This window comes from Protopterus annectens, chromosome 2.part2, assembly GCF_019279795.1.
Source record: "Protopterus annectens isolate FY-2018-M chromosome 2.part2, PAN1.0, whole genome shotgun sequence".
NCBI lineage: Eukaryota > Metazoa > Chordata > Ceratodontiformes > Protopteridae > Protopterus > Protopterus annectens.
In genome coordinates this window covers 572,943,201-572,970,976 of record NC_056730.1, presented here as the reverse complement: position 1 = coordinate 572,970,976, position 27,776 = coordinate 572,943,201, and the positions used below count along the sequence as shown (strand labels likewise).

Here is a 27,776-nt window from a genome sequence, read left to right as displayed (position 1 = left end):
TGTCTATACCTACTTATGAGGACTCTGATGCAGAGGATTCCATTCCTTCTGCTTCTCCCCCTAAGGGTTTTTCTTTTGGGGAAACTTTACATATCTTAAGGGAACATTTCCACTGGGAAAGTCATGATTTTTCTGAATTCAAAAAGAGGCTTAGGGATTTCCTTCTTCTTCCTCAGCATAGGCCTTTGGCTATACCTCCTGTACTAGACATTGTTGATGATGTGTTTTCAGAATCCAGTATGGCCCATGATTCTCTGACTCTGGCCCCTTGTAAGCCAGACAGATACTACAGGGTTCCTGAGTCACACAAGTTCCTTTTCAAAAATCCTGCTGCGGACCCTGAAACCATTTGTCAGGGGCCCAAGGGCATTAAGGCTTCTTCTGCTAAAAATCCTACCCCTTCTGATAGAGACTCCAGGATGCTGGATAGATGGAAAAAAGGTTTATACTTCTGCAACCTTGGCAATCAGGGCTTTAAACTGTCAATTTCATATGACAAAATATCAGCAGCATATCATGGGACTGTTTAAACAGAAAATGATGTTGCTTTCTGACTGTGTGGAAAATAAAGATTTACAGGATTTATTGCATTCAGCTGAACAAGTTGGAAAACATACTTTGCAATGTGGTTTTGATTCTTTGAAGGCCTCTTGGAGGACTGCTGTTACTGGGACTGTGCTTAGAAGGCATGCTTGGCCTAAGGAACAATCTCTGCCTGATCATGTTAAAGCAAAATTGTTGGATGTTCCTTTGCAGCAGGACCGTCTGTTTGGCAATAAGGCTGAACAAGTCCTAAAAAAGATAGAAGATAAGGCTAAATCTATGCAGACTGTGAAAGATTTCTTACAAGTACAACCTCCAAGATTTAGTAGGCACTGGCCTACTAAGAACTGGTCCTGTCCAGTTCCTTCCAGAGCCACTCAACCCAGACCCAGACATGCCAAATGCACCAAGTTTCAGTCCCAAGGGACTTTCAGAACTAAGCAATGGGGTGCCTCCTCTTCCAAATCTGGAAGCAACAAGGCACCTCCCTATGGTAAACAGTCTCAATGATTTTCCTTTAGAATTACCAAGCACTTACCTTTTAGCTGCCCCTTTGGGGGGAAAACTGGCACTTCATGCAAAAAACTGGCAACTTATAGCCCAGGACAAATGGGTTTTAAATAGGGTCCCAGGGATACAGATTTCATTTCCACACGTTGCCAACTCCAAACGGGTGGCCAGACCTGCCCCCAAATCAGTGGGCAGAGGCTCAGAAACAAGTACTTTCCCTCTTAAACATGAGAGCTATTCAATCGGTACCAGAAGAGGAAAAGGGACAAGGGTTCTATTCCAGACTTTTCCTGGTACCCAGTAAAGACAAATCATGGCGTCCAATTCTGGACCTGTCTACACTAAACACTTTCCTGGACATTCCAAAATTTAAGATGCTGACTCTTCACCAGTTACTTCCTATGCTAGGCAAAGATGCTAGGTTGGCAACTCTAGGTCTAAAAGAGGCTTACCTGCATATCCCAATCAGGGAATCTTGCAAAAGTTACCTCCGCTTCAAAGCAGGCTTTTTGCATTATCAGTTCTCTGCACTGCCCTTTGGCTTATCTACTCTGCCCAGGGTCTTTACAAAGTGCCTGGCTCCAGTAATTGCATTTTGCAGGCAAAGAAATATTCAAATATATCCATACCTGGACGATTGTCTAATTCAGGCAGAAAACAAGGCCATTCTTCTAAAACATCTGGCATTTGTAAAAAGGGTTCTAACTTGTCTAGGGTACACCATAAACAAAAAGAAATCACAACTAGTACCTTCTCAAAAAATTACATTCCTGGGTGCAAGCTTGAATACAACTGCCCAGATGGCTTACCTTATGCCAGAAAAGCAAATTCAGTTGGTGACTTACTTCAAACAGGTGGCTACAAAAACCCTGCTATCAGCAAGACAAATACTGCAAGCCTTGGGGTTCATGGCCTCCTGCATTCTTCTAATTCCATATGCAAGACTGCATATGAGGAAACTTCAGTGGTACTTAAAAAGTTTAAGGAGTCAACATTCTCACAGCCTGGAAACAATGATTCCTATCATACCTTGCCTGCAACTAGAGTTCCTTTGGTTGGCAGAGGCCTGCCACCAAAACAAGGGACTGCCATTCACACCACCCCCTGCCACCCAAACCCTAACTACAGAGGCATCAGACTATGCATGGGGGGGCTCATCTGGCAGGGAGTGCATTCAGGGCAAATGGAGCTCAAATCAAATGCACCTTCATATCAATCAAAAAGAAATGCTAGCTGTACAGAAAGCACTGACAGCCTTCAAGGACTGCCTTCATCCAGGGCAACTAATGGTAAAGACGGACAACACCACAATTATGTGGTACATAAACAAGCTGAATATTTTGGCAGACGATCTAAGCAGAAATCTCATGGACCCACACAAATGGAAACTGAAACCATGGATTTTCAATATGTTGACACGCAAATGGGGGAGCCTCTTTGCCTCACCCCATAACTACCAGTTGGACACATTTTGCACAAGAACTCCTCACAAAAAAGCCTGGAAAGTGGATGCTCTGTCCTTCAGCTGGGAAAACCTATCAGTCTATGCTTTTCCCCCTCTGCCTTTGCTCTCCAAAGTTCTACTAAAAGTCAAACAGGACAAACCAAAGATGATTTTGCTTGCTCCAGACTGGCCTTGCCAACAATGGTACCCACTCCTACGCAGTCTGTCACAACTTTCTCCATGGCACCTGCCTCAGACACCTTCCTTACTGTCTCAGCAGAACAATCAAATTCTGTACCCTCAGCTCCAAACATTGAATCTTGCAGCTTGGCTAATCACTTAAATTCTCCCTTAGCATCCCTCAGCAAACCTGTGATGGATGTCATTTTGGAGGCAAGAAAACCTAGTACCAGAAAATCTTATGCTGACAAATGGAAAAGATTCTGTGCCTGGAATCAATCTCAAGGGATGACCACAGCAGTGCCCAATTTACCTCAGATTTTGCAACAGTTAACTGAGATGCTTCACAAGAGCCTATCTTTTTCTTCCATAAAAATCCATGCCTCAGCCATTTCAGCTCATTACAACACATCTCCCTTCTCTCATCCTCTGTTAAAGCAGTATCTCCAAGGGGCCAAAAACTTAAGGCCACCCAGGAGAGCTCCAACCCCTGGCTGGGACCTTAACTTTGTATTGGAAAAACTCACTCTACCTCCTTTCAAGCCAGCTGCTGCTGCAGACTTAAAATTCCTTTCCTGGAAAACAGCCTTCCTTTTAGCAATCACTTTGGCTAGAAAGATTTCTGAATTACAGGCCCTTATGGCATTGTAGCCTTTCATCATCTTTCATGCGGACAGGGTGTCACTCAGGACCAACCCATCCTTCATGCCCAAGGTGGTACCCAGTGTGGCTCTTAATCAGTCCATTCATTTGCCAACTTTCTTTCCCAATCCACAGAACAAAGGGGAGTGGATTCTGCATTCATTGGATGTACACAGACAACTTAGATTTTACTTGGACAGGACTAAATCTCGAAGAAAATCTGAACAACTGCTGGTAGCATTTGCTGCAGGGGCAGAGGGAAAGGCTATTTCAAAGCAAACCATTTCCAAATGGATAAGCCATTACATTCATTTCTGCTATAAGCACCATGGAAAACCTATCCCCCAGGGGATCAGATCCCATTCCACCAGGGCTGCATCTACTTCTACAGCCTTTCTCAGAGGTGTTCCTCCCAGGGATATTCTAGAAGCTGCTACCTGGAGTTCAGTTCATACTTTCACCAAGCACTATCACTTACAAATTTTCTCTAAATCCAGAGCTGGCTTTGCCACTGCTGTTTTGCAGGACCTTATAGCCGGCCCTAATACTGTATAAATCCATCCTCCCAACCTTAGCTTTGGGAATCTACCCAAATGTTATGACTGCAACAGTGAAACACGAAGAACATAGTACAGTTGTGTACACTTACCATAAATGTAGATGTTCAAGTGTATTCACTGTTGCAGTCCTGGTTACCTTCCCTCCAGCCCCCTGTTTGTTCTCTTACTATGCCTCTCCTTTATTTGTCTACACTTAAAAGCCTTTTTGGTGTATTTGCTTTTGTTTGGAGGTATCTATTTTTGTGTTTAAAATTATTTATGTATTTTGCTCCCCATTTGGGGGGCACCTGACATCTGGGGCAAGAAAAACTGATGTAATGGCGTCGGCTGCATGTTTTATACCCCTGACAACCTCACATCATGGAAGAAGGGACAGCAACCGACGCAGGACCCAAGACTTTGTTAATCAGGCCGACTGAGGGCAACTTGCCAGCAGATTACCCAAATGTAATGACTGCAACAGTGAATACACTCAAACATCTACATTTATGGTAAGTGTACACAACTGTAGTTTTTAGTGCTGCAGGGTATTTTTTTCATAATAAGTAAAAAAACTGTAATGTCCAGCATTATGAAATGAGTGTTGTCCATGAGTTATAAGTCTTTTTGTTCATGACTTCTGAGTGTTGTTGTCCATGAGTTATGAGTATTGTTGTCCATGAGTTATGAGCGTTGTTGTCCATGAGTTATGAGTGTTGTTGTTCATGAGTTATGAGTCTTGTCCATGAGTTATGAGCATTGTTGTCCATGAGTTATGAGCGTTGTTGTCCATGAGTTATGAGTGTTGTTGTCCATGAGTTATGAGTGTTGTCCATGAGTTATGAGCATTGTTGTCCATGAGTTATGAGCGTTGTTGTCTATGACTTCTAAGTATTGTTGTCCATGAGTTATGAGTGTTGTTGTGCATGAGTTACGAGTGTTGTTGTCCATGAGTTATGAGTGTTGTCCATGGGTTATGAGTATGGTTGTCCATGAGTTATTGTTGTCCATCAGTTATGAGTCTTGTTGTCCATGAGTTATGACCGTTGCTGTCCATGTGTTATGAGCATTGTCTGTCAGTTATGAGTGTAGTTGTCCATCAGTTATGGGTGCTGTTGGCCATGAGTCATGAACGTTGTTCTCCATGAGTTATGAGTGTTGCTGTCCATGAGTTATGAGCATTGATGTTCATGAGTTACGAGCACTGTTGTCTATGAGTTATGAGTGTTGTTGTCCATCGGTTATAGGATTATAGGAAGTTACTAGGCTATTGGGCCTGAAGCTCTTACAAGCCTAAGCAAGAATTTAGCCCATGTTTCGACAAAAGGCAGGACCCAATGCCCCTGTCCAGCAGGGACACAGGTGGAATCCCAGGGGTGCAGTTTCTGTTCCCCATCCAGTTATGAGCACTGTTGTCCATAAGTTATGAGTGTTGTTGTCCTTGAGCTCTGAGGGACAGGATGAAATGAGTGTTGTTGTCCATGAGTTATGAATGTTGTTGTCCATCAGTTATGAGGGTTGTTGTCCATGAGTTATGAGAGTTGCTGTCCATCAGTTATGAGGGTTGTTGTCCATCAGTTATGAGGGACAGGGCAAGTATAAGAGATAACAGTGGAGTCATTCCGTAAAATTCTGTAAAATCATGGACAGTTGAGAGGGGTGGTGGTATGTCCATGGGGTGGGGGACATAGGACATAGCCAGAGGAACACTAGAGAGATGGGGAATTTGTAAACTTTTACATGGACTCACTTCAAAAGTTAATAGGGCAACAGCTCTATTCAGGATGCACTTTAAAGTCCGAGATCATTGACTGACTGTAAAGATTTGTGATTTACAAGAGCATAGACAAAACTAAGATACAGCAGGATGTTCTGTACACTAAGAGACAGGTAAGAGGTATGTTGCATTGTGCATGTGTGTGTCTGTGTGTGTGTGTTTTAATGTGTGCATTTGGGACAATGAATGGGGGGTACCTGTGCCAGTGCAGTGCATGCATCCCCAGTGGTAACTGCAGCAAGAAACTATTGATTTGTACTTGTAGTAGTTAAGGGCAATTTGGAAACATGCAAATTAGCTGATAATGTGGACTTTCATCACTGCAACTGATATGTCTCTGAATCGCAATTTCCCTAACAGTGGAAACAGTCCCTTTCAGTTGCAGCTCTTACCACTAGTGGTGGGGTTCTTTCTGAATCTCAAGGATTGTTTCTCAGTCTTGAGAGATAAAAAAAGAAAAGAAAAAGAAAATCTAAATTACATTTCAAAACAAAAATATGACATTCACCGTTACCTGTCCATGACACCTCTTTCAAGTATCTGACAAGGTTGCGCAGTCCAGCCTGCCATCTCCGTCATCGAACTTTAACTCCCTTGCAATATGAACAGGCTTTTTTTTTTTTTACTTGTAAAATTGCCACCATCAGGTCTGGGTTTTCTCTTCCTGATCCTATAGGACTTAAAGTTGCTTCAGCTGCAATGTTTTCTTCCACTTGGATGGTATTTGTTATTTGTCCATGCCCTCTCAGTTGTGCAGTACCATGGGGCTCAGTCTTCTGCCTTCTTCTTTTCATAGTGTATATGCTTCCATTTTGAGACCTGATAAGAGGGGAGAGGTTTAGCCATAGCTATGCTGACGACATCCAGCTTCACTTCTCCTTCCTCTTTATGCTTCAGTCACTGTAATACTCTCTACCTGAGACTGCCTATCTGATCCCATCTTAGACTGCCTAACTCTGAGACTGACCACTTGCAGCTAGTCCAGAACACCATGGTAAGGCTACTTGCTGGTGTCTACAGATACCAGAACATTACATCTGTCTTCATGGGCTTCCTGTTCAGTCTCACAGACCTTTTAAACCTTTGGTGTTAGCGTATTTGTCCACACAGGACACTGGTCTACTGCTCCTCATGGCCTATGTGCTCGGCTCCCTGTGGCTGCTGGTAGTTTGCTAGGTTCATCCAGAAGTTTTTCTTATGCATTCTTTTGCCTTCCCCAAACCCTTGCTTGTGAAATCTACTGTCTTAGTGGCTTCGGAAGTGTTGTACCTTGGCCAGTTTCTGCATATCCCTTAAAACTCATTTAATTGGGTTTACATTTGGGGCTGTGGAATGATTTGCTTATGTTTTACTGTAGTTTTGTTTTTTTTTACTACATGCGCTCACTCATTATCTTTTTGTTAGTTTTATTGTTTATTGACACTTTGTTTTCTGATGGTATTCATACTGACTTAGGGAAGGAAAATTTGGCCAAGGCACCAAGGAACTTCCCCAACTCTTTTCAATAAGTGCCGTAGGATGTTTTACATTCACCTAAGCTATCACCACCAACTTAGGCAAATTGGGCCTCCATTTAGGGTCTCATCAGAAGGACATCACACTCAGGAGAGCAGCACCCACTTATGTTGCACTGCAGTGTCAGAACTGGAAAAAGTAATCCAACTACCTGGTTTAGGAGTCCCTTTCCTTTTAGCTCTCAGGGTCTCATTTCTTTTGACGTCACAAATGCAGTATTTCAGGTTGGTCCCTGATGGCCTTTCCTCTCAGTTTTAACTCATTGTCTTCCCAGTGACAGATGTAAATCCATACATTCCTCGATGTACATAAACCAAGCTACATTCCTCGATGTACATAAACCAAGCTACATTCCCCGATGTTCATAAACCAAGCAGTCCCCATCTCAGGTCGCTTCTTTTTCATTTGTTTCCCACAGTCTTGGATCCTCTGGCCAACATATGCATCATTCCCTACACACCAGGTCAGTTACTATTGACCTAATACTGTTAAGGCCACCACTAATAGTTTTCCTGGTAATGAACTGGGGGCCCAACACATTTTCCATGTTTTGTTCACCAGAAAAATGCCCATTGTCTCATAAATTTTATTTACTTACATTTGTTTACTGGGAAAGTCCAGCTAGGCATCAAATAACCCCGTTTCAGGGAAGCCTTGGGGAGAAATATATTTTGCAGAAAGGGAGTGTGTCACCAGAACATTCCACAAAGCACTCATCCCTAAAATGTTAACATGTTTTATGACCTCACAAAGCAAAATCACCAGAGTGCATCTCACAATGCTGTCCATTTTCTTAACATTTGAATCTTTCTCTGAAAATGTCACAAGGATGTACACTGTTACATTAGCTTCAATTTATTTATTTATTTATTTATTTTTGTTTGCATTTTAGGACCCCTTCCTGGGAAAAGAAGATAGTTTTTCTGATACCCTGCTTAGGTTTCACCTCAGCAGTATAAATAGCACTTGGGTTCCTCTTGAACAAAGTGCATTAAATGCATGTATATGATGCCAAAAATGCCCCACACTGCCACTCACAACCACCCCAAGAAAACTAAAGCAGTAATTACTCTCACATCCACCACAGACAGAGTTTCTCGTATAGATGAACATTAATTTTATTTCCTAAAGCATACATTACCATAGTAAACCAGGAATGCAGTCAACATGTTCTGATACACAGGAGTCTGTTACAGCAGTTTTTGCAGTTTATATAACAGAAGTCTTGAAAATGTATTCTCCTATGTTATTATAAGGTAAATGCTCAGAGAAATGGGTAGCCACCTGTAATCCAAAACAGACTACAGTGTTTGGGGGACCTGCTTTAGTTATCTCAATTAAAAGACCACATATATCTGGGCTTTAACTACAGAGTATATTTCTTTATTTCCACAAAGTCTATCTCACTAAGCAACAGAAAGTAAAAAGGGTTGTTGACAAAGATAGGGAGCCTATAACAAGAAAACTAATCAGACACTCTACAGAGGTATTAGAGATATTTCAAACATTTTACAAAAATGTGTTTACAGCAGAGAAATGGGGAAAACAGTAAAGAGCACAGATGAAAATATTTGTGGAAGACTTAAGTATTGTCTTAATGCACACATTCAGTTTAGTCATTTGTGACAGCCTCCGTTGCTCTCTGGTTTGGTACATGCAGTCAATGCAGAGGTCTGGAGAGAGCCTTATATAGTAGACATAGGTTTAAATCTGGTAACATCTTTCTGTCAGACAATGGTGGCTTACACACAGACAATAGTTAGGGCACACTTAGTGAGCTATCTTTTTCAGGCCTTGTCCTACAAGGTCGGTCATCCACGCACCTTATATGATAAGAAAGTGCTGTAAGACTTTCAAGGGTGTTCTTCATGACATGACCAAGATGCATGTTTCTGCGGTGACCATGATTACTATGCATCTGTCTGATACCTATTCTGGAATGTGTTTGAAAATGAGATATTGCAAATGTTTCTAATGTCATTCATCATTCACATGCATTACATATTCACTGCATAACTATGCTCTGTATTACATGTCTTCATCTAGACATGTCTTTATTACTCGTTTTTTTATCACACTGTACAGATTAATGGCAAGTAAATGATTCCATAAGTGTTTTGGTCCCGTTACAACACTTTCTATTGTGTTGCTGCTGTTGAACTGCTGTTATTTTACTTCTTCTTCTTCTTCTTCTTTGGGCTGCTCCCGTTAGGGGTCGCCACAGCGGATCATCTGTTTCCATTTCTTCCTATCCTCTGCATCTTGCTCTCACACCAACCACCTGCATGTCCTCTCTCACCACATCCATAAACCTTATCTTAGGCCTTCCTCTTTTCCTGTTACCTGGTAGCTTCATCCTTAGCATTTTTTTTCCCAATATACCCAGCATCCCTCCTCAGCACATGTCCAAACCAATGTAATCTTACCTCTCTGGCTTTGTCTGCAAACCTTCCAACCTGGGCTGACCCTCTAATATACTTATTCCTAATCCTGTCCACCCTCATCACACCCAGTGCAAATCTTAACATGTTTAACTCTGCCACATCCAGCCCTGACTCTTGCCTTTTTGTCAATGCCACTGTCTCCAACCCATATAACATAACTGGTCTCACTACCCTCCTGTAGACCTTCCCTTTCACTCTTACTGGTACTCGTCTGTCACAAATCACTCCTGACACTCTTCTCCACCCACTCCATCCTGCCTGTACTCTCTTCTTCACCTCTCTTCCACACTCACCATTACTCTGAACTGTTCATCCCAAGTATTTAAACTCATCCACCTTCACCACCTGTACTCCCTGCATCCTCACCATTCCTCCATCCTCCCTCTCATTCACACACACATATTCTGTCTTAGTCCTGCTGACCTTCATTCCTCTCCTATCTATAGCATATCTCCACCTCTCCAGGGTCTCCTCCACCTGTTCCCTGCTCTCACTACAGATCACAATGTAATCTGTAAACATCATAGTCCACGGGGACTCCTGTCTGATCTCATCTGTCAACCTGTCCATCACCATTGCAAATAAGAAAGGGCTCAGAGCTGATCCTTGATGTAATCCCACTCCACCTTAAATGCATCTGTCCCTCCCACCGCAGACCTCACCGCTGTCACACTACCCTCGTACATATCCTGTACCACTCTTACATACTTCTCTGACACTCCCGACTTCCTCATACAATACCACAACTCCTCTCTAGGCACCCTGTCATATGCTTTCTCTAAGTCCACAAAGACACAATGCAACTCCTTCTGACCTTCTCTGTACTTCTCCATCAACACTCTCAGAGAAAACATCGTATCTGTAGTGCTCTTTCCCAGCATGAAGCCATACTGCTGCTCACTAATCATCGCCTCCCTTCTTAACCTAGCTTCCACTACTCTTTCCCATAACTTCATGCTGTGACTGATCAATTTAATCCCCCTGTAGTTACTACAGCTCTGCACATCACCCTTATTCTTAAAAATCGGTAGCAAAACACTTTTTCTCCATTCCTCAGGCATCCTCTCACTTTCCAAGATATTACTGTTCCTTGTAATTCCATGTGAGCAAGCCCAGTATAACAATGCTGAAGATGTCAAATCACCAATGGAAAAACTAAACTCGTGAAATGTCATCCAGTCTGACTCGTCATTGTCACTTATGAATGTTGTGTCATTAAATGTTACCACTTATCATTTACATGACTGTATAACACTTGCTTGTCTATTTATTTGTTTTATTTTACAACTGCCTACCTGGAAAGTCCGACTGGACACATGTCCTTTCTCAGCAGAGGCCCGGGGAGAAAAGCTGCACATAGAACATAATATATAATGCATCCAATTTAACATCATTTGATTAGAATTGATCACACAGTGAAAGTAATAGAGTTTAAAACAATCAGGATCTATTTGTAAACTAAGTAATCAATCAAAGAGCACAAGACATTAAAGCATAGCTATTACAGAAAGGAATCTATGAACAGATACTGTAGTGACTCAGAATATTGAAATAAAGTGAAGGTAGCAAGACTAGAAAAGAAGAGACATACACCACCCGATGGTATTATTTGTATAGGACATATACCACCCGATGGTATTAATTGTATAGGACATATACCACCCGATGGTATTAATTGTATAGGACATATACCACCCGATGGTATTATTTGTATAGGATATACACCACCCGATGGCATTATTTGTATAGGACATATACCACCCGATGGTATTATTTGTATAGGACATATACCACCCGATGGTATTATTTGTATAGGACATATACCACCCGATGGTATTATTTGTATAGGACATATACCCCCAATGGTATTATTTGTATTGGACATATACCACCCGATGCTATTAATTGTATAGGACATATACCGCCAGATGGTATTATTTGTGCAAGACATATAACACCAGATGGTTTTATTTGTATAGGACATATACCGCCCAATGGTATTATTTGTATAGGACATATACCACCCAATGGTATTATTTGTATAGGACATATACCTCCTGATGGCATTATTTGTATAGGACATATACCTCCCGATGGCATTATTTGTATAGGACATATACTGCCTGATGGTATTATTTATACAGGACATATACCGCCTGATGGTATTATTTGTACAGGACATATACCACCCAATGGTATTATTTGTATAAGACATATACAGCCCAATGGTATTATTTGTATAGGACATATACAGCCCAATGGTGTTATTTGTATAGGACATATACCGTCCGATGGTATTATTTGTACAGGACATATACCACCCAATGGTATTATTTGTACAGGACATATACCGCCCAATGGTATTATTTGTATAAGACATATACCACCTGATGGTATTATTTGTATAGGACATATACTGCCCAATGGCATTATTTGTATTGGACATATATTTTATTTGTACAGGACATATAGTATTATTTGTATAAGACATATACCACCTGATGGTATTATTTGTATAGGACATATACTGCCCAATGGCATTATTTGTATAGGACATATACCGCCCGATGGCATTATTTGTATAGGACATATACCGCCCGATGGCACTATTTGTATAGGACATATACCACCCAATGGTATTATTTGCATAGGACTTATTAGGTTATTTTTGGTATATGTTATGTATAATTAATATCCTATAATCTTGATATATGAAGTGATTATTGCCTGATCAAAATTTTTTGTAACTTTTCTGTTTTATTTGTGGAGATTTTCTCCCCAGGCCTCTGCTGAAAAAGGACCTGCATCCAGTAAGACCTTCCAGGTAAACAAAAGTTAAGTAAATGTTAAATAAGTGAAATAAATACATTTTAGGTATATTGTTCTTGTTTGATGTGGGATCCAGATGTCCTATAGTAAATGTAGTGCTGGTAACTGTAAAGAAGAGGTATATTAGTATTGATTGAGATAGATGGATTAGTCAGGGGCAGAGCAAGGCACAGCCATTTGTTGGAAAAGTGATTTTTGAGGATTTTCTTAAATTGAGACAAGGATGAAATATTTGTAATGTCCTGTGGTAAGGCATTCCAGATTTTGCCAATGTAACTTGAGAAGAGGGATTCTCCACCGAGGTTATTGGTTATTACACGCTCATAGCTGATGAACCCCTTTCCTGTAGGTGCCACTGTCATTTCTTTGCAAAAACATGTCTATTTCTGATGCACCTGATGTTACAGTTGTAAGGTCCTTTTGTTGTTGTATATACATGCTGAGATGGGGAATACAACAGTGGTGTCAGCTTGCATACATTAATTTCCTGTTTATACATCTCATATGCAATAACTGCATTCTGTGCGTTCAGCCCATAATGTATCTTCTGACCTCGCTAACAGATATCTCAGGTCAGCATTTAATTGACATATATATCACATTTTTACTCCCCTTTGTTACACTGCAGCTTTATGTCCCTGTTACATCCTTTATTAGCATGTCTGTTTTTTATGTACATAACTGCTGCATTGTCATGCACACTATCATTACATCAATATTACAGGATTTATGTCAGAAATGCTTCTTATAGAATTTGTCACATTTGCCTGCTGTATATCAATACACTTTAAACATTTCTCTTGCCTGCAGTATACAAGTACACTTTAAACATTTCCCTTGCCTGCAGTATACAAGTACACTTTAAACATTTCCCTTGCCTGCAGTATACAAGTACACTTTAAACATTTCCCTTGCCTGCAGTATACAAGTACACTTTAAACATTTCCCTTGCCTGCAGTATACAAGTACACTTTAAACATTTCCCTTGCCTGCAGTATACAAGTACACTTTAAACATTTCCCTTGCCTGCAGTATACAAGTACACTTTAAACATTTCACTTGCCTGCAGTATACAAGTACACGTTAAACATTTCCCTTGCTTGCAGTATACAAGTACACTTTAAACATTTCCCCTTCAACATTAATTAATTATGCAGTATTACACCATTTGTGTACAATTCCCCCGTTCCACTTCCATTCCTTCTGTATTATGTCCCTGTACTTGACATTAACATGTCTGGGATACACGGTGTGCTCATATGTGAGCATTGCCTATATGCAAGCCATTTTGTTTACATTCTGTGCTCATGATTGCAAGCACCTTTCCATGGCCATGAACACTATTGCTGACCTCGAAAAGTTGCTTGCAAGTGTGTAAGTGCAATGAGCAGTATGCATATTCAATTAGCACTGCTGCGTATCCAGCTAACATGCTTACATCTTGTAGGCATGGTGCCTACACAATTGTTAATGAATCCAAGGGAATATCTGTCCCTAACTTTGGTCCTTTATCCCCCATTGTTTAGCTTTCTCCTTAATTCTTGAGCTAAGAGTTTGAGAGTTATAGAGCGGGGAGTTATGAAGTGAGTTGCACAATTTGTGACAGCAGTTAGTTAGAAATTTGCATCCCCTAGTACCTTTAACTTATGTATTTATTCATTCATTTGATAACAATCCAAGTTTGGTGGTGTAGAGTGAGTCATGCAACTGGCTGTAACTGATGGTCTTGTGTGTGCATACCTCTCAACTTATTAGTCCAAAAAAAAGGACAAAGCCTAAAATAATAGAGAGGACAAAGGCTCAAAAATAGGGACAGATTTTAAATATTGCATTTATAAACTTAGAAAGTTGCTAGAATAACAGGATTTCTGTTAGCATACATTTTTCTGAGGGATATGATGTCTGAAACTCAAATGCATGTCAATATTTACTGACTTCAGTCCTCAGTGATTTGCCAGCAAACCACAATTTTTATGAGGAACAAACCAGAAATATGAAGCAAAACTCTGGACATTCTGTGAAGATTTAGACAGCTGAGAGGCATGGTGTGTGTGTGTGTGTGTGTGTGTGTGTGTGTGTGTGTGTGTGTGTGTGTGTGTGTGTGTGTGTGTGTGTGTGTGTGCGTGTGTTACATATGCTGGAATGTGTAAGATCATAAATGTCCTCAAGTGGCCTTGCTTTCATAGAATGCCTCTTATTTTTGCTTCATATTTTGGTCTGTTCCTCATAAAGTTTGTGTTTTTTCCTGACAAATTTATGAGGATTGGATTCAGTAAATAATGACATGCATTTTAGCTTTGGACCCAATAGTCCTCAGAAAAAGGAAGTTAATACAAAACATTATTCTAGCAACTTTACAGGTATACATGAGCAGTATCTGTCCCTGATTTTGGTACTTTGTCCCCCATTATTTTAACTTTATCCTCGGTTCTTGAGCTGAGAGGTTGAGAGGTATGTGGGAGTCATAGTGAATTGTACTTTGTACTCTGACAGTATTAAGCTAAGACAATACACTCCTCTGTGGCAGGTGTTTATGTTTGTATTCGATCATCTGAGTCTGTGGTGTACAGTCAAACTAATGTAAGTGGTTGCAGTTGATTGTTTTGTGTGTGTGTGTGTGTGTGTGTGTGTGTGTGTGTGTGTGTGTGTGTGTGTGTGTGTGTGTGTGTGTGTGTGTGTGTGTGTGTGTTAAATTATTGTGGGCAAATATAATTTTTACTTTATTACAGTCTGATATCTGAGGTGTACACAGTCAGTATATGTGGCTTTAATGGCTGGACTGAGTGGCTGCTGGTTAGGCTAAGGGACACTCTGAGCACAATGTGTGTTATAGTAGCCAATCACTGGCCCAGTGGTTCACCAGACAGTATTACTGTCTCCAAGTTCCTGGTTCTCTGGTCGAGTTTTTACGTGTAAGTCCTTCTGTGTGGAATTTGTATGTACTCCTTGTCTGTGTGTAGGTTTTTATCCAGGTGATCTGGTTTCCTTCCCCAGACCCTCGGGTGTATAAAGTGTGCCTGCAGCCAATTGTGATTTTATTTTCATTCTAATCTAACACCAGAAGGCTAGACATAAGGCAACTATCTTTTATTTGATGGGGTAAAGAGGAAGGTAGTATTCACATATACCATTTATTTATCCTTTGAAATCTCATTTTTTAGGAATTATTATCTTGTTACCTTTGAACATTAATTAGGCTTAAGACTAAAAAATTAAATTTAATTTCTTTCCTTAGTTATTTGTTTTGTTCAGGCTATAATTGGATAAAAATGTTATAAAAAAGCTCTTAAGATGCACCTCAGAGTATATAGAACCCTTGGAGGATCCCACACCCCTACTTAATTTAATTACTTCATCTATACTTCTTTCAGTGGCATCTTGGTGGTTAACATGTGTTAAAAGGATGGAGGGAAAAAAATTCAAAAGGAAGACAAATTGTAAAAAACAAGAAAGATGTAATCATTCTTAATGATATGGGGTCAAGATGGGGGGGGGCAGTGGAAGGCATTGAGGAAATGCATGAAGGACCAATGCACAATGAGAGAGTCCATGGACTCCTTTGTCTAGGGCTATATTTCACCTACAGCTGACCTTGTTGATTGCAACTGCATATCTTAGGGGTGTATATAGTCCATGAAGCCACTATAATGAGCGAGTACTGAGGCAGTCTGTGGATGAAAGTGACTGACCCCCCATCTGTTGTTTGATCACACGTAATGGTTACCTGTCACTATAGAGCTCCGCCCCATTTAAATTAGTCCCACCCATTTAGCTGTTTCCTGCTGCCCCATTTGCTCTGAAGTCACCAGCCACCACTGCATAAAAGTTACCTGTCTGTTTCAGGTAATTCCTAGTCCATTTTATCAATCTGCCTTGCAACTTCCTGGAAACATTTGAATTAGGCAACAAGGCTACACACACTCTCTTACATTCATCTCTAACTGTGGTCTTCTCTTTCAGTGGTTCCATTTGAAGTGGTTTGGAGACAGAGCTACTGCCACACCATCGAAGTGCTGATAAACATTGTGGTTGAGTATCCAAGTGAGGTGGAACACATCTTCAGTCCTTCCTGTGTTGCAGTGCAGCGCTGCGCTGGTTGCTGTGGTGATGAGAAACTGCAGTGCCTGCCGAAGGAAACCCGCAACATCACCATGCAGGTGTGTCTTCAGTATTTCCACTTGTGTTCATGTCATTCCCAAAATGGAATTAAATGTATGTATTTAAAATGCACCAAAAGGAAAGCTGTGGTTAATGTAACTGGATTCTGCTTCATTTCTGAAATATCATAAAGCAGGTGTATGGCACAGTAAGATGAAATAACTGCAGTTCACTAATATATATATATATATATATATATATATATATATATATATATATATATATATATATATATATATATATATATATATGATTGCATGGAAAAGTGTAAGTTATACTGTGTATATCATGTTATATTACAGATGGTTAATATGATATTCTTTGCAAGTTTGAACTACAAAGAAAGCATCATGAACTTAATGTATTTTGGTCTCAAAGTACTTGCTTTGGGACTCTGATCTAAAAAACTCAGAGTGGCTTCTGTTTTGGGAATAGTTTCTGTTCTGCCAATTTTCACCTTTCTTATGTATTATGGCTTTATCTCCTTTTGTGTTTTGCATGTTCTGCAACTTCCATTCTGTGCTGTTCTGTTTTATCGACTTTGTCTCTTTCTGTTTTTGTAAACTAAAGTTTCACTACATTTTTCCAGGTGGCCCCTGTCTTTAGTGTTTTATTGTTAAAGTAGCATCTTAGTTAATCAACAAGCAGCCCAGATTCTTTACTTTAGTTTCATTATTAGCATTTTCAATTTTTCCCCTATTTATATCTAAATCGTATGTGTTCTCACATTGTGGTACTATATTTTTATATGTACCTATAGAAGGGGTAATATATAATTATCAACCATGCAAGGGTAAGGCCAAACTATAACCAAATGGGATAGGTTATTTCAAGCACAAAAGGGAAACTGGCCAGGCTTAAAACTGCCCACAAAGGTGAAAAACAACAATGATACCAGTTGGAAAATTTATTACTGAAACATGTCTTAGCGCCTCGGCCACCACAGCCTTCAATGAGCACACCTGCCCACAAAGGTGCCTAGCCTGTTACTTACATATGAACCCATAAACTAAGTCATTGTAGCTTCTACAGAACTAGCACATTTACCTGTAGAACTATGGGGGTACAGCACCTATCAAACTAAGGCACTGCACCACCTGTAGAACTAAGGGGATATAGCACCTATAGAACTAAGGCACTGTACCACCTATAGAACTAAGGCACTGCACCACCTGTAGAACTAAAGCACTGCACCACCTGTAGAACTAAGGGGATACAGCACCTATAAAACTAAGGCACTGTACCACCTATAGAACTAAGGCACTGTACCACCTATAGAACTAAGGCACTGTACCACCAATAGAACTAAGGCACTGCACCACCTGTAGAACTAAGGGGATATAGCACCTATAAAACTAAGGCACTGCACCACCTATAGAACTAAGGCACTGCACCACCTGTAGAACTAAGGGGATACAGCACCTATAAAACTAAGGCACTGTACCACCTATAGAACTAAGGCACTGTACCACCTATAGAACTAAGGCACTGCACCACCTGTAGAACTAAGGGGATACAGCACCTATAGAACTAAGGCACTGCACCACCTGTAGAACTAAGGGGATACAGCACCTATCAAACTAAGGCACTGCACCACCTGTAGAACTAAGGGGATACAGCACCTGTAGAACTAAGGCACTGCACCACCTGTAGAACTAAGGGGATACAGCACCTGTAGAACTAAGGGGATACAGCACCTGTAGAACTAAGGCACTGCAACACCTGTAGAACTAAGGGGATATAGCACCTATCAAACTAAGGCACTGCACCACCTATAGAATTAAAGCATTGCAACACCTGTAAAACTAAGGGGAGGCAGCACCTATAGAACTGGGGTGCTGCAGCACCTGCAGGACTGGGGCACTACAGCACCTGCAGGACTGGGGCACTGCAGCACCTGCAGGATGGGGGCACTGCAGCACCTGCAGGATGGGGACACTGCAGTATGTGCAGGACTGGGGCACTGCAGCACCTACAGGACAGGGGCACTGCAGCACCTGCAGGACTGGGGCACTGCAGCACCTGCAGGACTGGGGCACTGCAGCACCTGCAGGACTGGGGCACTGCGGCACCTGCAGGACTGGGGCACTCTAGCACCTGCAGGACTGGGACACTGCAGCACCTGCAGGACTGGGACACTATAGCACCTGCAGGACTGGGGCACTGCAGCACCTGCAGGATGGGGGCACTGCAGCACCTGCAGGACTGGGGCACTGCAGCACCTGCAGGATGGGGGCACTGCAGCCCCTGCAGGACTGGGGCACTGCAGCACCTGTAGAACTACAGCAGTGCATATTTTAAGTCCTCCAGCTTCTCAGCTCAGTCTGCCTAAGCAGTAGTTTTCAAGAACCTGTAAAGGGATGTTTCTGAGCAGGTATGAAGGTTTGATTTGAATGAGGCTTAAAGTAAAGTGTCTAACCAGGGGCATAGGTGAGATATTGGCCTCTGAAACTCTTCCATTTTCATTTGTATCAAACCTTGAACTCAAAGCCATGATGGAATTTTTTTATACCTAAAGCATGGCCTCTCCAACAATCTGTGATGATATTTACATGAAAGTGGAGCAAAGAAACATCACATTGCAGCGTACCCCTCAACCTCTTAGCCAGCAAAATCTGGACAAAGTCTGACAGCATACCCCTCAACCTCTTAGCCCACGAAATCTGGACAAAGTCTGACAGCATACCTCTCAACCTCTTAGCCCACGAAATCTGGACAAAGTCTGACATAATGGGGTTCAAAGGCCCAAAAATAGTATTGTCTGCCTTCCAGTTTATAGCCTGCTACAGACCACCCTCCCAAACCCAGGAACCCCACTCGGCCTTCCTGAGAACACTGGAAAATATGAAGGTCTCTCCAAACACCATTATATTAGGTTCATAGGTTCATAGGTTCATACTAGGCTATCTGCCCGAGGGCATTTATAAGCCTAGCCCATTGTTTTGTGGCTTACGCCACCCCTTTAGTATGGGGAACTATACCCATTATTTTGCTGTGCCTCTGTCGAGCAGTGACACTGAGGTAATTCCTGGGGTATATCTGCGATCTCCCATCCATTGGTCAAGATTTCTCTTGAACAAGGCCAGCGAGGTGCTCTGCCTCACATGTACCGGGATTTTGTTCCACAGCATAGGGAGTCTTTGGGTGATGAATCTATCTCTCCAGCACGTCCTATTAATAGCCGTGTCGAGGTTTAAGTCTCCCGCCCTTGTGGCTCTGATGGATCTAGATTTTTGAGGTGAAGCATATTCATCAAATCTGGGTTTGACATGGCCTTGTATGTTAGGCAAAGGTCACCTCTGAGCAGCGGTGGCGACTGAATAGAGCTGGAGTTCTTTCAGTCGGGCAGCATAGGACAGATTTTGAGACCCTTTATCCTTTTGGTGAGGAACTTTTGTGGCCTCTCCAGCTGCTGCAAGTGTCGGGTCAGATACATTCCGAATGGGGCATTGTACTCAATCATTGGTCTGATGAGTGATGAGTAAAGGGAGACTATGACCTCCCTTGATCTAGATGAGAATCCCTTCATGATAAGGTGGGCAATGTAGAAGGACTTCCTAACTACTTTAGCTACATGGGTGTCGAATGACAGACTACTATCAACCTGGGTCCCCAGGTCCCTGATAACTTCTTCTGTGCTCAGTGGATTGCCACCTATTTGGTAGCTAGGGGTAACCTTGTTTTTCCCGAAGGGTATGACTATGCATTTTTGGCATTTAACTTTAGGCCGTGGCTCTGGCACCAGTTATCTGTTTCTGTGAGACCCTTCTGAAGGATATCTGTGTCAGATGTGTTTTCTACTATGGCCCAGTTTGCAGTCATCTGCAAACTTTGTCAGCCATAACCTCCAGTGTTTGCTTGTACTGGAAAAGTAGATGCCAAACAAGAGTGGGCCCAGGACTGAGCCCTGTGGGACACCACTTGTGACAGGCTTTGAGTCTGACATGGCGCCAGCAACTCTGACCCTGTGGGTTCTGTCACTCAGCCAGTTTGCAACCCATCTTGTGATGTATGGGTTAACATTTAAGCTGATGAGTTTTTCAATGATACCCGAGTGGGGTATTGTATCGAAGGCCTTAGCCAGATCGAGGTAGGCTGTATGGACTGCCTTTCCCTCATCAATGGCTTTGGTGACTGTTTCAAAAAGTCAACCAAGTTTAAAAGGCATGATCTGCCTTTGACAAAGCCAAACTGGGTTGGATCCAAAGTCTGCAAATTCCCTATGTCTTTATTTATGAGGTCCATTATGATCCTCTCCATGGCTTTGCAGATAAGGCTTGTCAAGCTAATGGGCGGTAATTTCCAGGGTCTGTGGAGGCACCGCCTTTGTGAAGTGGGACCACAGTTGCAGTGTGCCACTCCTGGGTGCATCCAGAGGTAAGACTTTGATTAAACAGCTGTCCTAGCTGTGGGTTTAATTCCTCATTGAGTTCGTGGAGCACACAGCCGGGGACACCATCGGGTCCCATGGATGCTGTGTTTTTGCTTTGGAGAGAGCAGTTCTCACTTGGGCTGGAGATGTTTGGGGGCTGCACTCATTTGGTATAGATATCTCTCCTTTGGGGAGGGGAGAAGTTTGCACTGAACCTGTCAGCCAGTATGTTGGCAATGTCTGTAGGATCAGTAATCTTCACATCATTTTGAACTAGTTCTGAGCATATCTGGGAGTTTCCTCCTAGGTTTCTAACATAGCTAAAGAAGGCCTTATGATTGTCTTTTGAGTCTTTAGCTATTTTTCTCTCAAATTTGCTTTGGATGATTTTATGAGAGCTCTTAGTTTTTACTTATAGTGATCAAGGGTGTCTTACCTTTTAAGGATTTTGCTCTATCTTGTAGTAGCTTCCTCCTTTGTTGTAGAGTTTGTTTATGGCTGGGGTCCACCAGACTGGACGCTTGCCTTTGGTACAAAGAGTCTTTGTTTTGCTTGGGATTGCCTTATCCATGCAGTCCTGCAGGTGCTGGTAGAAGGCGTTTGTAAGTGATTCAGCGGCTTGAGTATTGTTTTCCTTGCTCGGGGCCTGAAAGGAGACCACACTAGTCTTTAGAAGTGTGAAGTCGGCTTTTGAGAAGTTCTTTACTGTGGTCTTTTTATTTCAGGTGGGGTGGGATGAGGACCTCCAGCGAGATTAGTTTGTGATCTGATCTCACCAGTGAGGGGTATACTTCCGGTGTTGAACATTGTGCTCCCATGTTCGTGATGATGAGATCAAGTATGTTATCTCCTCTTGTGGGGATGGTGACTAGTTGTTCCATGGCATTTGAGTTTATGAATTCCAGGAACTTTTGGGCTAGGGTGTTTGGGCTTGAGTAGTGTTCCCAGTCTATATTAGGGTAATTGAAGTCACCTAGTATGATGGTGTTTGGTGATACATTTATCCCCTCTAGTGTTTTCAGGAAGGCCATGTGAGTTTCCTGAGTTTGTGAGGGTGGCCTGTAACATGCTACAATTTGCAGAGCAGTCTTGCCTATGGTTAATTGCACCTGGATGGTCTCCGATGCATCGTGCGTTGCCACCAGTCTTGAGGTGTGGGTGTCCTTGATGAATATGGATACCCCTCCTTTCTTGGTATTGTCCGGATTTTGGGGCGGGCATGATATGAGGTAAAACCTGATAGCTGGGGTGCTCTCAGGAGCCTTGAACCAGGTTTCTGTCACAGCACAGACATCGATGTTCTCCATACTGAGAAGGGCCTCGAGTGCATTTTGAGATTTAGACTTCTGGCATTGCGCAGCATTACCCTTAGTTTTTTCCTTTTTTGTGTTCTAGGGTGATAGGTTTAGAATTTGTGCCTTGCCTAAAAATGGCACTATGGGGGTGGCAAGAGCCTTTGCCAATATCCGGAATCCCAGGGTGACAGGTGCAAGCCGTCCCTTAGCGTGGCTTGTCCAGCATGTCATCCCAGGCAGACAGATGCTGGATCCCCTTTGAATGACACCAGTGTTTAAGCCAATTGTTAAAGCTGATCATCTTATCTCTGTATTGTGGCATCATTCTTGGTGAAGGTAGGATACTGCTCAAGGTCAGGGTCATACCTGCCTGGGCTACATAATCAGAGAGCTCCTCAATGTCTCTTTTCATGTAGTCCAAGGAGGTACGTCTCAGGTCGTTTACACCAGCATGGACAATGACTGAGTCATATTTGTACCTGCTGTTGAGAGACCTGAGTGCTTGCGTTATGTGGCGGATTCTAGCGCCCGACAGGCAGCTTACTGTGACCTTCTCCTTACTCAGTCTGGTGGCGGGACATCAGTGTGTCTGACTATGGAGTCACCAATGACTAGTGTGTCTGGCATTGTGTTTGGCCTTAAGGGCTGTGACTGTTTGACACTCTGACTGTGAGGTCTATGTGTTGCGGGTGTTGTGTTCTGAGGTGGTGGTTGTTTGGGTGTCTGCTTTGGTGGCCTCTGCTGTTTTGGTAGATTTTTGATCAGAGCCTCCGAGTATGTCTTTGTGTGTTTATGTGTATGATTTGAGGTTGTAATGGTACTATGTGAGACTGGGTCTATAGTGTGTGTGGTAACCTTCTCCTCCTGACTGGTCTTGCCAGTCCTATGTTGAGAGAGCTCATCCTCCAGTTTGGCCATATAGTTGCATCTCTCGCATGTATTTGTGTTTTGTGGGAGGAGGAAAGGGTTGTCTGTGTACATGAGGCAATTGAAACATTGCCTCAATATTCCCAGGTTCACCAGCTGAGCAGGAGAGGACACTAGCAACTGATCCCTCGACATGCTAGAAGGGTAGACGAAAAAACTTTAAAAAATGATTCCGGGGGACGTGGGTGATCGAGAAATGGGGGGTTGCCTTTTTGGGGTACTATCTATGACAAGAGTGCCGTATCAAGGTAATAAGTACTGTAGGAGCAAGTTGGGCGACTTCAACTACCCAAACATAGACTGGGAGCATTACTCTAGCTCCAACACCCTAGCCCAAGGTTCCTAGAATTTATAAACTCAAATGCTATGGAACAACTTGTTACCACTCCCACAAGAGGGGAAAACATACTGGACCTGATCATCACCAACATGGGGACTCTATGCTCCAGACCAGAAGTGTATCCCTCACTGGTAAGATCAGACCATAAACTAATCTCACTGGATATTCACATCCCTACCCCACCCCCTGCCCAGAAAACCACAGTGAAAAACTTCTCTAAAGCAAATTTTACACTCCTCAAAACCGAGGTGGAATCCTTCAAAGCCCCCGGGCCTGTGGAAAATACGGCCCAGACTGCAGAATCCTTTATAAACGCATTCTATGAACACCTTCAGGAATGCATGGATCATGCAATCCCAAATAAAACCAATACCCAATCCTGCAAAGGCAGACGTCCTGTCTGGTGAACCCCAGCCATAAACAAACTATACAATAGAAGGAGGAAGCTACTAAATGATAGAGCAAAATCCCAAAAAGGGAATGCATTGATGATCAGTATTAGCAAAAAACTACGGGCACTCATAAAATTGTCTAAGGCCAGCTTCGAGAGAAAAATTGCACAGGACACTAAGGATAATCACAAGGCTTTCTTTAGTTATGTTAGGAACCTGGGTGGTAATTCCCAGATATGCTCAGAATTAGTCCAAAATGACAAAAAATACACCAAACCCACAGACATTGCCAACATCCTAGCTGACAGGTTCAGCGCAAACTTCTCCGCCCCCTCCCCACCAAAAGGGCAAATATCTATCTCAGCAGAGTGCTGCCCCCCTGACATCTCAGATGCTCAGGTAAGAGCCTCCCTCTCCAAAGCAAAAAACACAGCATCAATGGGACCAGATGGTGTCCCGGGCTGCATCCTACATGAACTCCAAGAAGAGCTAAACCCAAACATAAAACTACTGTTCAATCTCAGCCTTACAACAGGATATGTGCCCAAAGAGTGGCGTACAGCAACAGTGGTCCCTCTCCATAAAGGTGGTGCCTCAACGGATCCTGGAAACTATCACCCCATAAGCCTGACTAGCTTGGTCTGCAAAGCTATGGAAAGGATCATCATGGACCTCATAAATAAAGATATTGGGGACCTACAGACACTGGATCCTACCCAGTTCAGCTTTGTTAAGGGCAGATCCTGCCTCTTAAACCTGGTTGATTTCTTTGAAACAGTCACCAAGGCCATTGATGAGGGGAAGGTGGTCCACACAGCCTACCTGGACCTCGCAAAAGCCTTTGATACAATACCCCACTCGGGCATTATAGATAAGCTCACCAGCTTAAATATAAACCCCTATGTCACTAGATGGATTGCAAACTGGCTCAAGGACAGAACCCACATGGCTATAATTGCTGGAGCCATGTCAGACTCCAAACCAGTTTCAAGTGGTGTCCCACAAGGCTCAGTCCTGGGACCTCTCTTGTTCGGTATATATTTCTCGGAGGTACAGGCCAACACGGAAGGACTGTGGCTGTCCAAGTTCGCAGATGACTGCAAACTGGGCGCCATAATCGACTCTCCAGCCGACACAAGCATCCTCCAAAAGGGCCTCATAGAAACAGACAACTGGTGCCAGAGCCATGGCCTCAAGCTAAATGCCAAAATGTGTATAGTCATCCCTTTGGCAAAACAAAGTGCCCACAAATTACCACATAGGTGGTAATCCATTAAGTACAGAAGAAGTAATTAGGGAACCTGGGGACCCAAGTTGATAGCAATCTCTCATTTGACAACCACGTGGCCAAAGTGGTTAGAAAAACATTTTATATAGCCCACCTAATCATGAAGGATTCACATCTAGATCAGGGGAGGTCATCGTGCCTCTTTACTCATCCCTCATCAAGCCCATAATTGAGTACAATGCCCCTTTTGGGATGTACCTTACCAGACATCTGCAGCAACTGGAAAGACCCCAAAAGTACCTCACCAAGAGGATCAAAGGGCTCAAACAGATGCCATATGCTGCCCGGTTAAAGAAACTCCAGCTCTACTCAGTGGCATACCGCCTGTTCAGAGGCGATCTGTGCCTGACGATAAAGCCATGTCCAACCGGAATTAATGGACATGCTGCACCTCAGAAAATCCAAATCCCATCGAGCTACGTGCTCAAGAGACTTGAACCTCAGCACTGAAATAAATAGGACATGCTGGAGGGACAGATTCATAACCCAGAGGCTCCCTTCACTCTGGAATAAAATCCCAGTCCAGGTTAGGCAGAGTCCCTCATTGACTCTCTTCAAGAGGAATCTTGATGAGTGGATGGGAGATCGTAGGTTTACCCCGGGAATCACTTCTGTGTCACTGTTAGACAGAGGCACAGTATACTAACCTCGAAAAAGGGCATAGCAAAATAAATTTAAAATGGGTGGCGAAAGCCAAACACATTCTGGCTAGGCTTATAAATGCCCTAGGGCAGATAGCCTAGTATGAACCTATGAACCTATAACATGTATTTTCTAAAGGATATGAAGTCTGAAACTCAAATGTATGACATTATTTACTAATTTCATTTATCAGATCATCCCCAGTGATTTGCAAGAAAAACAAAAATGTTATGAGGAATAGACCAACATTTTGAGACAAAAATCTGGACATTCTGCGAAAATGTGGACATTTGAGAGGTACGCATTGCAATACCAGTACTGCTGGCTAGATTAATGAATGTACCATCACTATCAATTTAGAGATTTTTTTCTTTCTTGCTATGGATCTTTCTCTGGTATTTCTGAAAAGAAGCATTAAGCTGATCACATTTTTTGGGTCTTTATCAGAATCTCAAAGTCTGACAATATCAAATACGATATTGTCAACACGAGATTACTGAAAGCACAGAACATCAAATGTTTAAACGGAAATCTCCGTAAGGGGAAATTTCCGTTTACTTCAATGTTGTGCGATCTCAGAGTTGGTATATTTAAATAGCAGGGGAGTGGGGGGCGCAGGGGGCTTGCCCCCCTGCGTAAACGCTTTAGTTTTTTTTTGTTTGTTTGTTTTAATAATTTTTTTATTAGGGTTCAATGGTTTAATACTTCGATGCATAAAGTTCGATCTTTATGCATTCAAAGTATTAAACCTTCAAGGTTATAATGTAGACCCCATTTTTTACATCATGAGATCAAACTTGCAGTGCATTTAATGCCTAAGTCAGTGCGGTCCAAGTTTCTAGTTTCTGGTGCTGCTGCAGATACTGTGAAATTAGCATATCTATGGAACCTGATGCATATAAACTGCACTACACACAGCTTAAGTTATTGATAAAAGACTTCATAAAAGGTGTAAAAATTAATTTCTGCTGCTGCACAGTTAGAGGCCAGTTTAACCACTCACTGTAATTCAGAATGTTGTCCCTATAGCACATGTGAGTAAAGAACAGACTCCCATTGCAGCAGCTACTCCAGTACGTTCCTACTCAGTATCTCCAATACATTGTAACACATTCAAGAAATAGAAAAATACTTGTGTACGACTCTTAATTGTGGGGGCAGATATGTTGGGAGGAGGCATCCGTACAGGCAGATGTCAAAAAGGCTTGTGCTCTCAGTGGCAAATCTTCATTTGTGAGACATGTTGATAGCATTTGTAAAAACGCTGTATGGAAGTTTTATTTTTTTTTTATTAAAAACATTGCAACTAGAGATGGAGATTCTTTAATTGCTTTGTATAAAACTCATGTAAGATCTATTGTAGACTATAATGGCATTTTTTGTTCTTATACAGCTGTTCAGCTTAATTGTCTGGCAGGTGTTCAGAGAAGACTTAGAATATTGATTTTTTTACAGTTAAGGAAATAGAATATAGTGACAGAGGTCATAAACTGAAATTATATTCCATCCACTATAGATACATCCATGGAAGATTGTTGTTTGCTTATAGCATATTTCATTCATGATCAAGTACTTTGTTTGACATGGATATTCACTTATCTGATAAAACTGATAATCATAATAATTTAAATTATATGGTATCAGTAAATAGGAGCCATACCTCTCAACTGTCAAGATTTTTGCAGAATGGCCATATTTGTGTGCCATATTTTTTGTGTTCTTCATAAAATTTGTGTTTTTTCTGGCAAAGCACTAAGGATTGGGCCTCCGCTGAAAAAGGACATGCATCCAGTCGGACTTTCCCAGTTAACAAATGTAAAATAAATAAATAAAATAAAATAATAAATAAATTCAGACTTTATATCATTTAGAAAATGCAAGCTAACACAATGCTGTTACACTAGAAACTTTCTAAGTTTATAAGAGCAATATTTAAAAT

At 42.0% G+C, this 27,776-nt stretch overlaps 1 protein-coding gene across 2 annotated transcripts in view; it reads left to right on the top strand.

The window, feature by feature from the left end:
• The window catches only part of PGF (placental growth factor), a gene marked incomplete in the record, with an annotated part of 845,194 nt that overhangs the window by 581,362 nt on the left and 236,056 nt on the right, over positions 1–27,776 (top strand). For both annotated transcript variants that reach the window (XM_044064029.1, XM_044064030.1), the window contains 1 exon segment: positions 16,384–16,580. In XM_044064029.1, the coding sequence (XP_043919964.1) occupies positions 16,384–16,580 (197 nt within the window).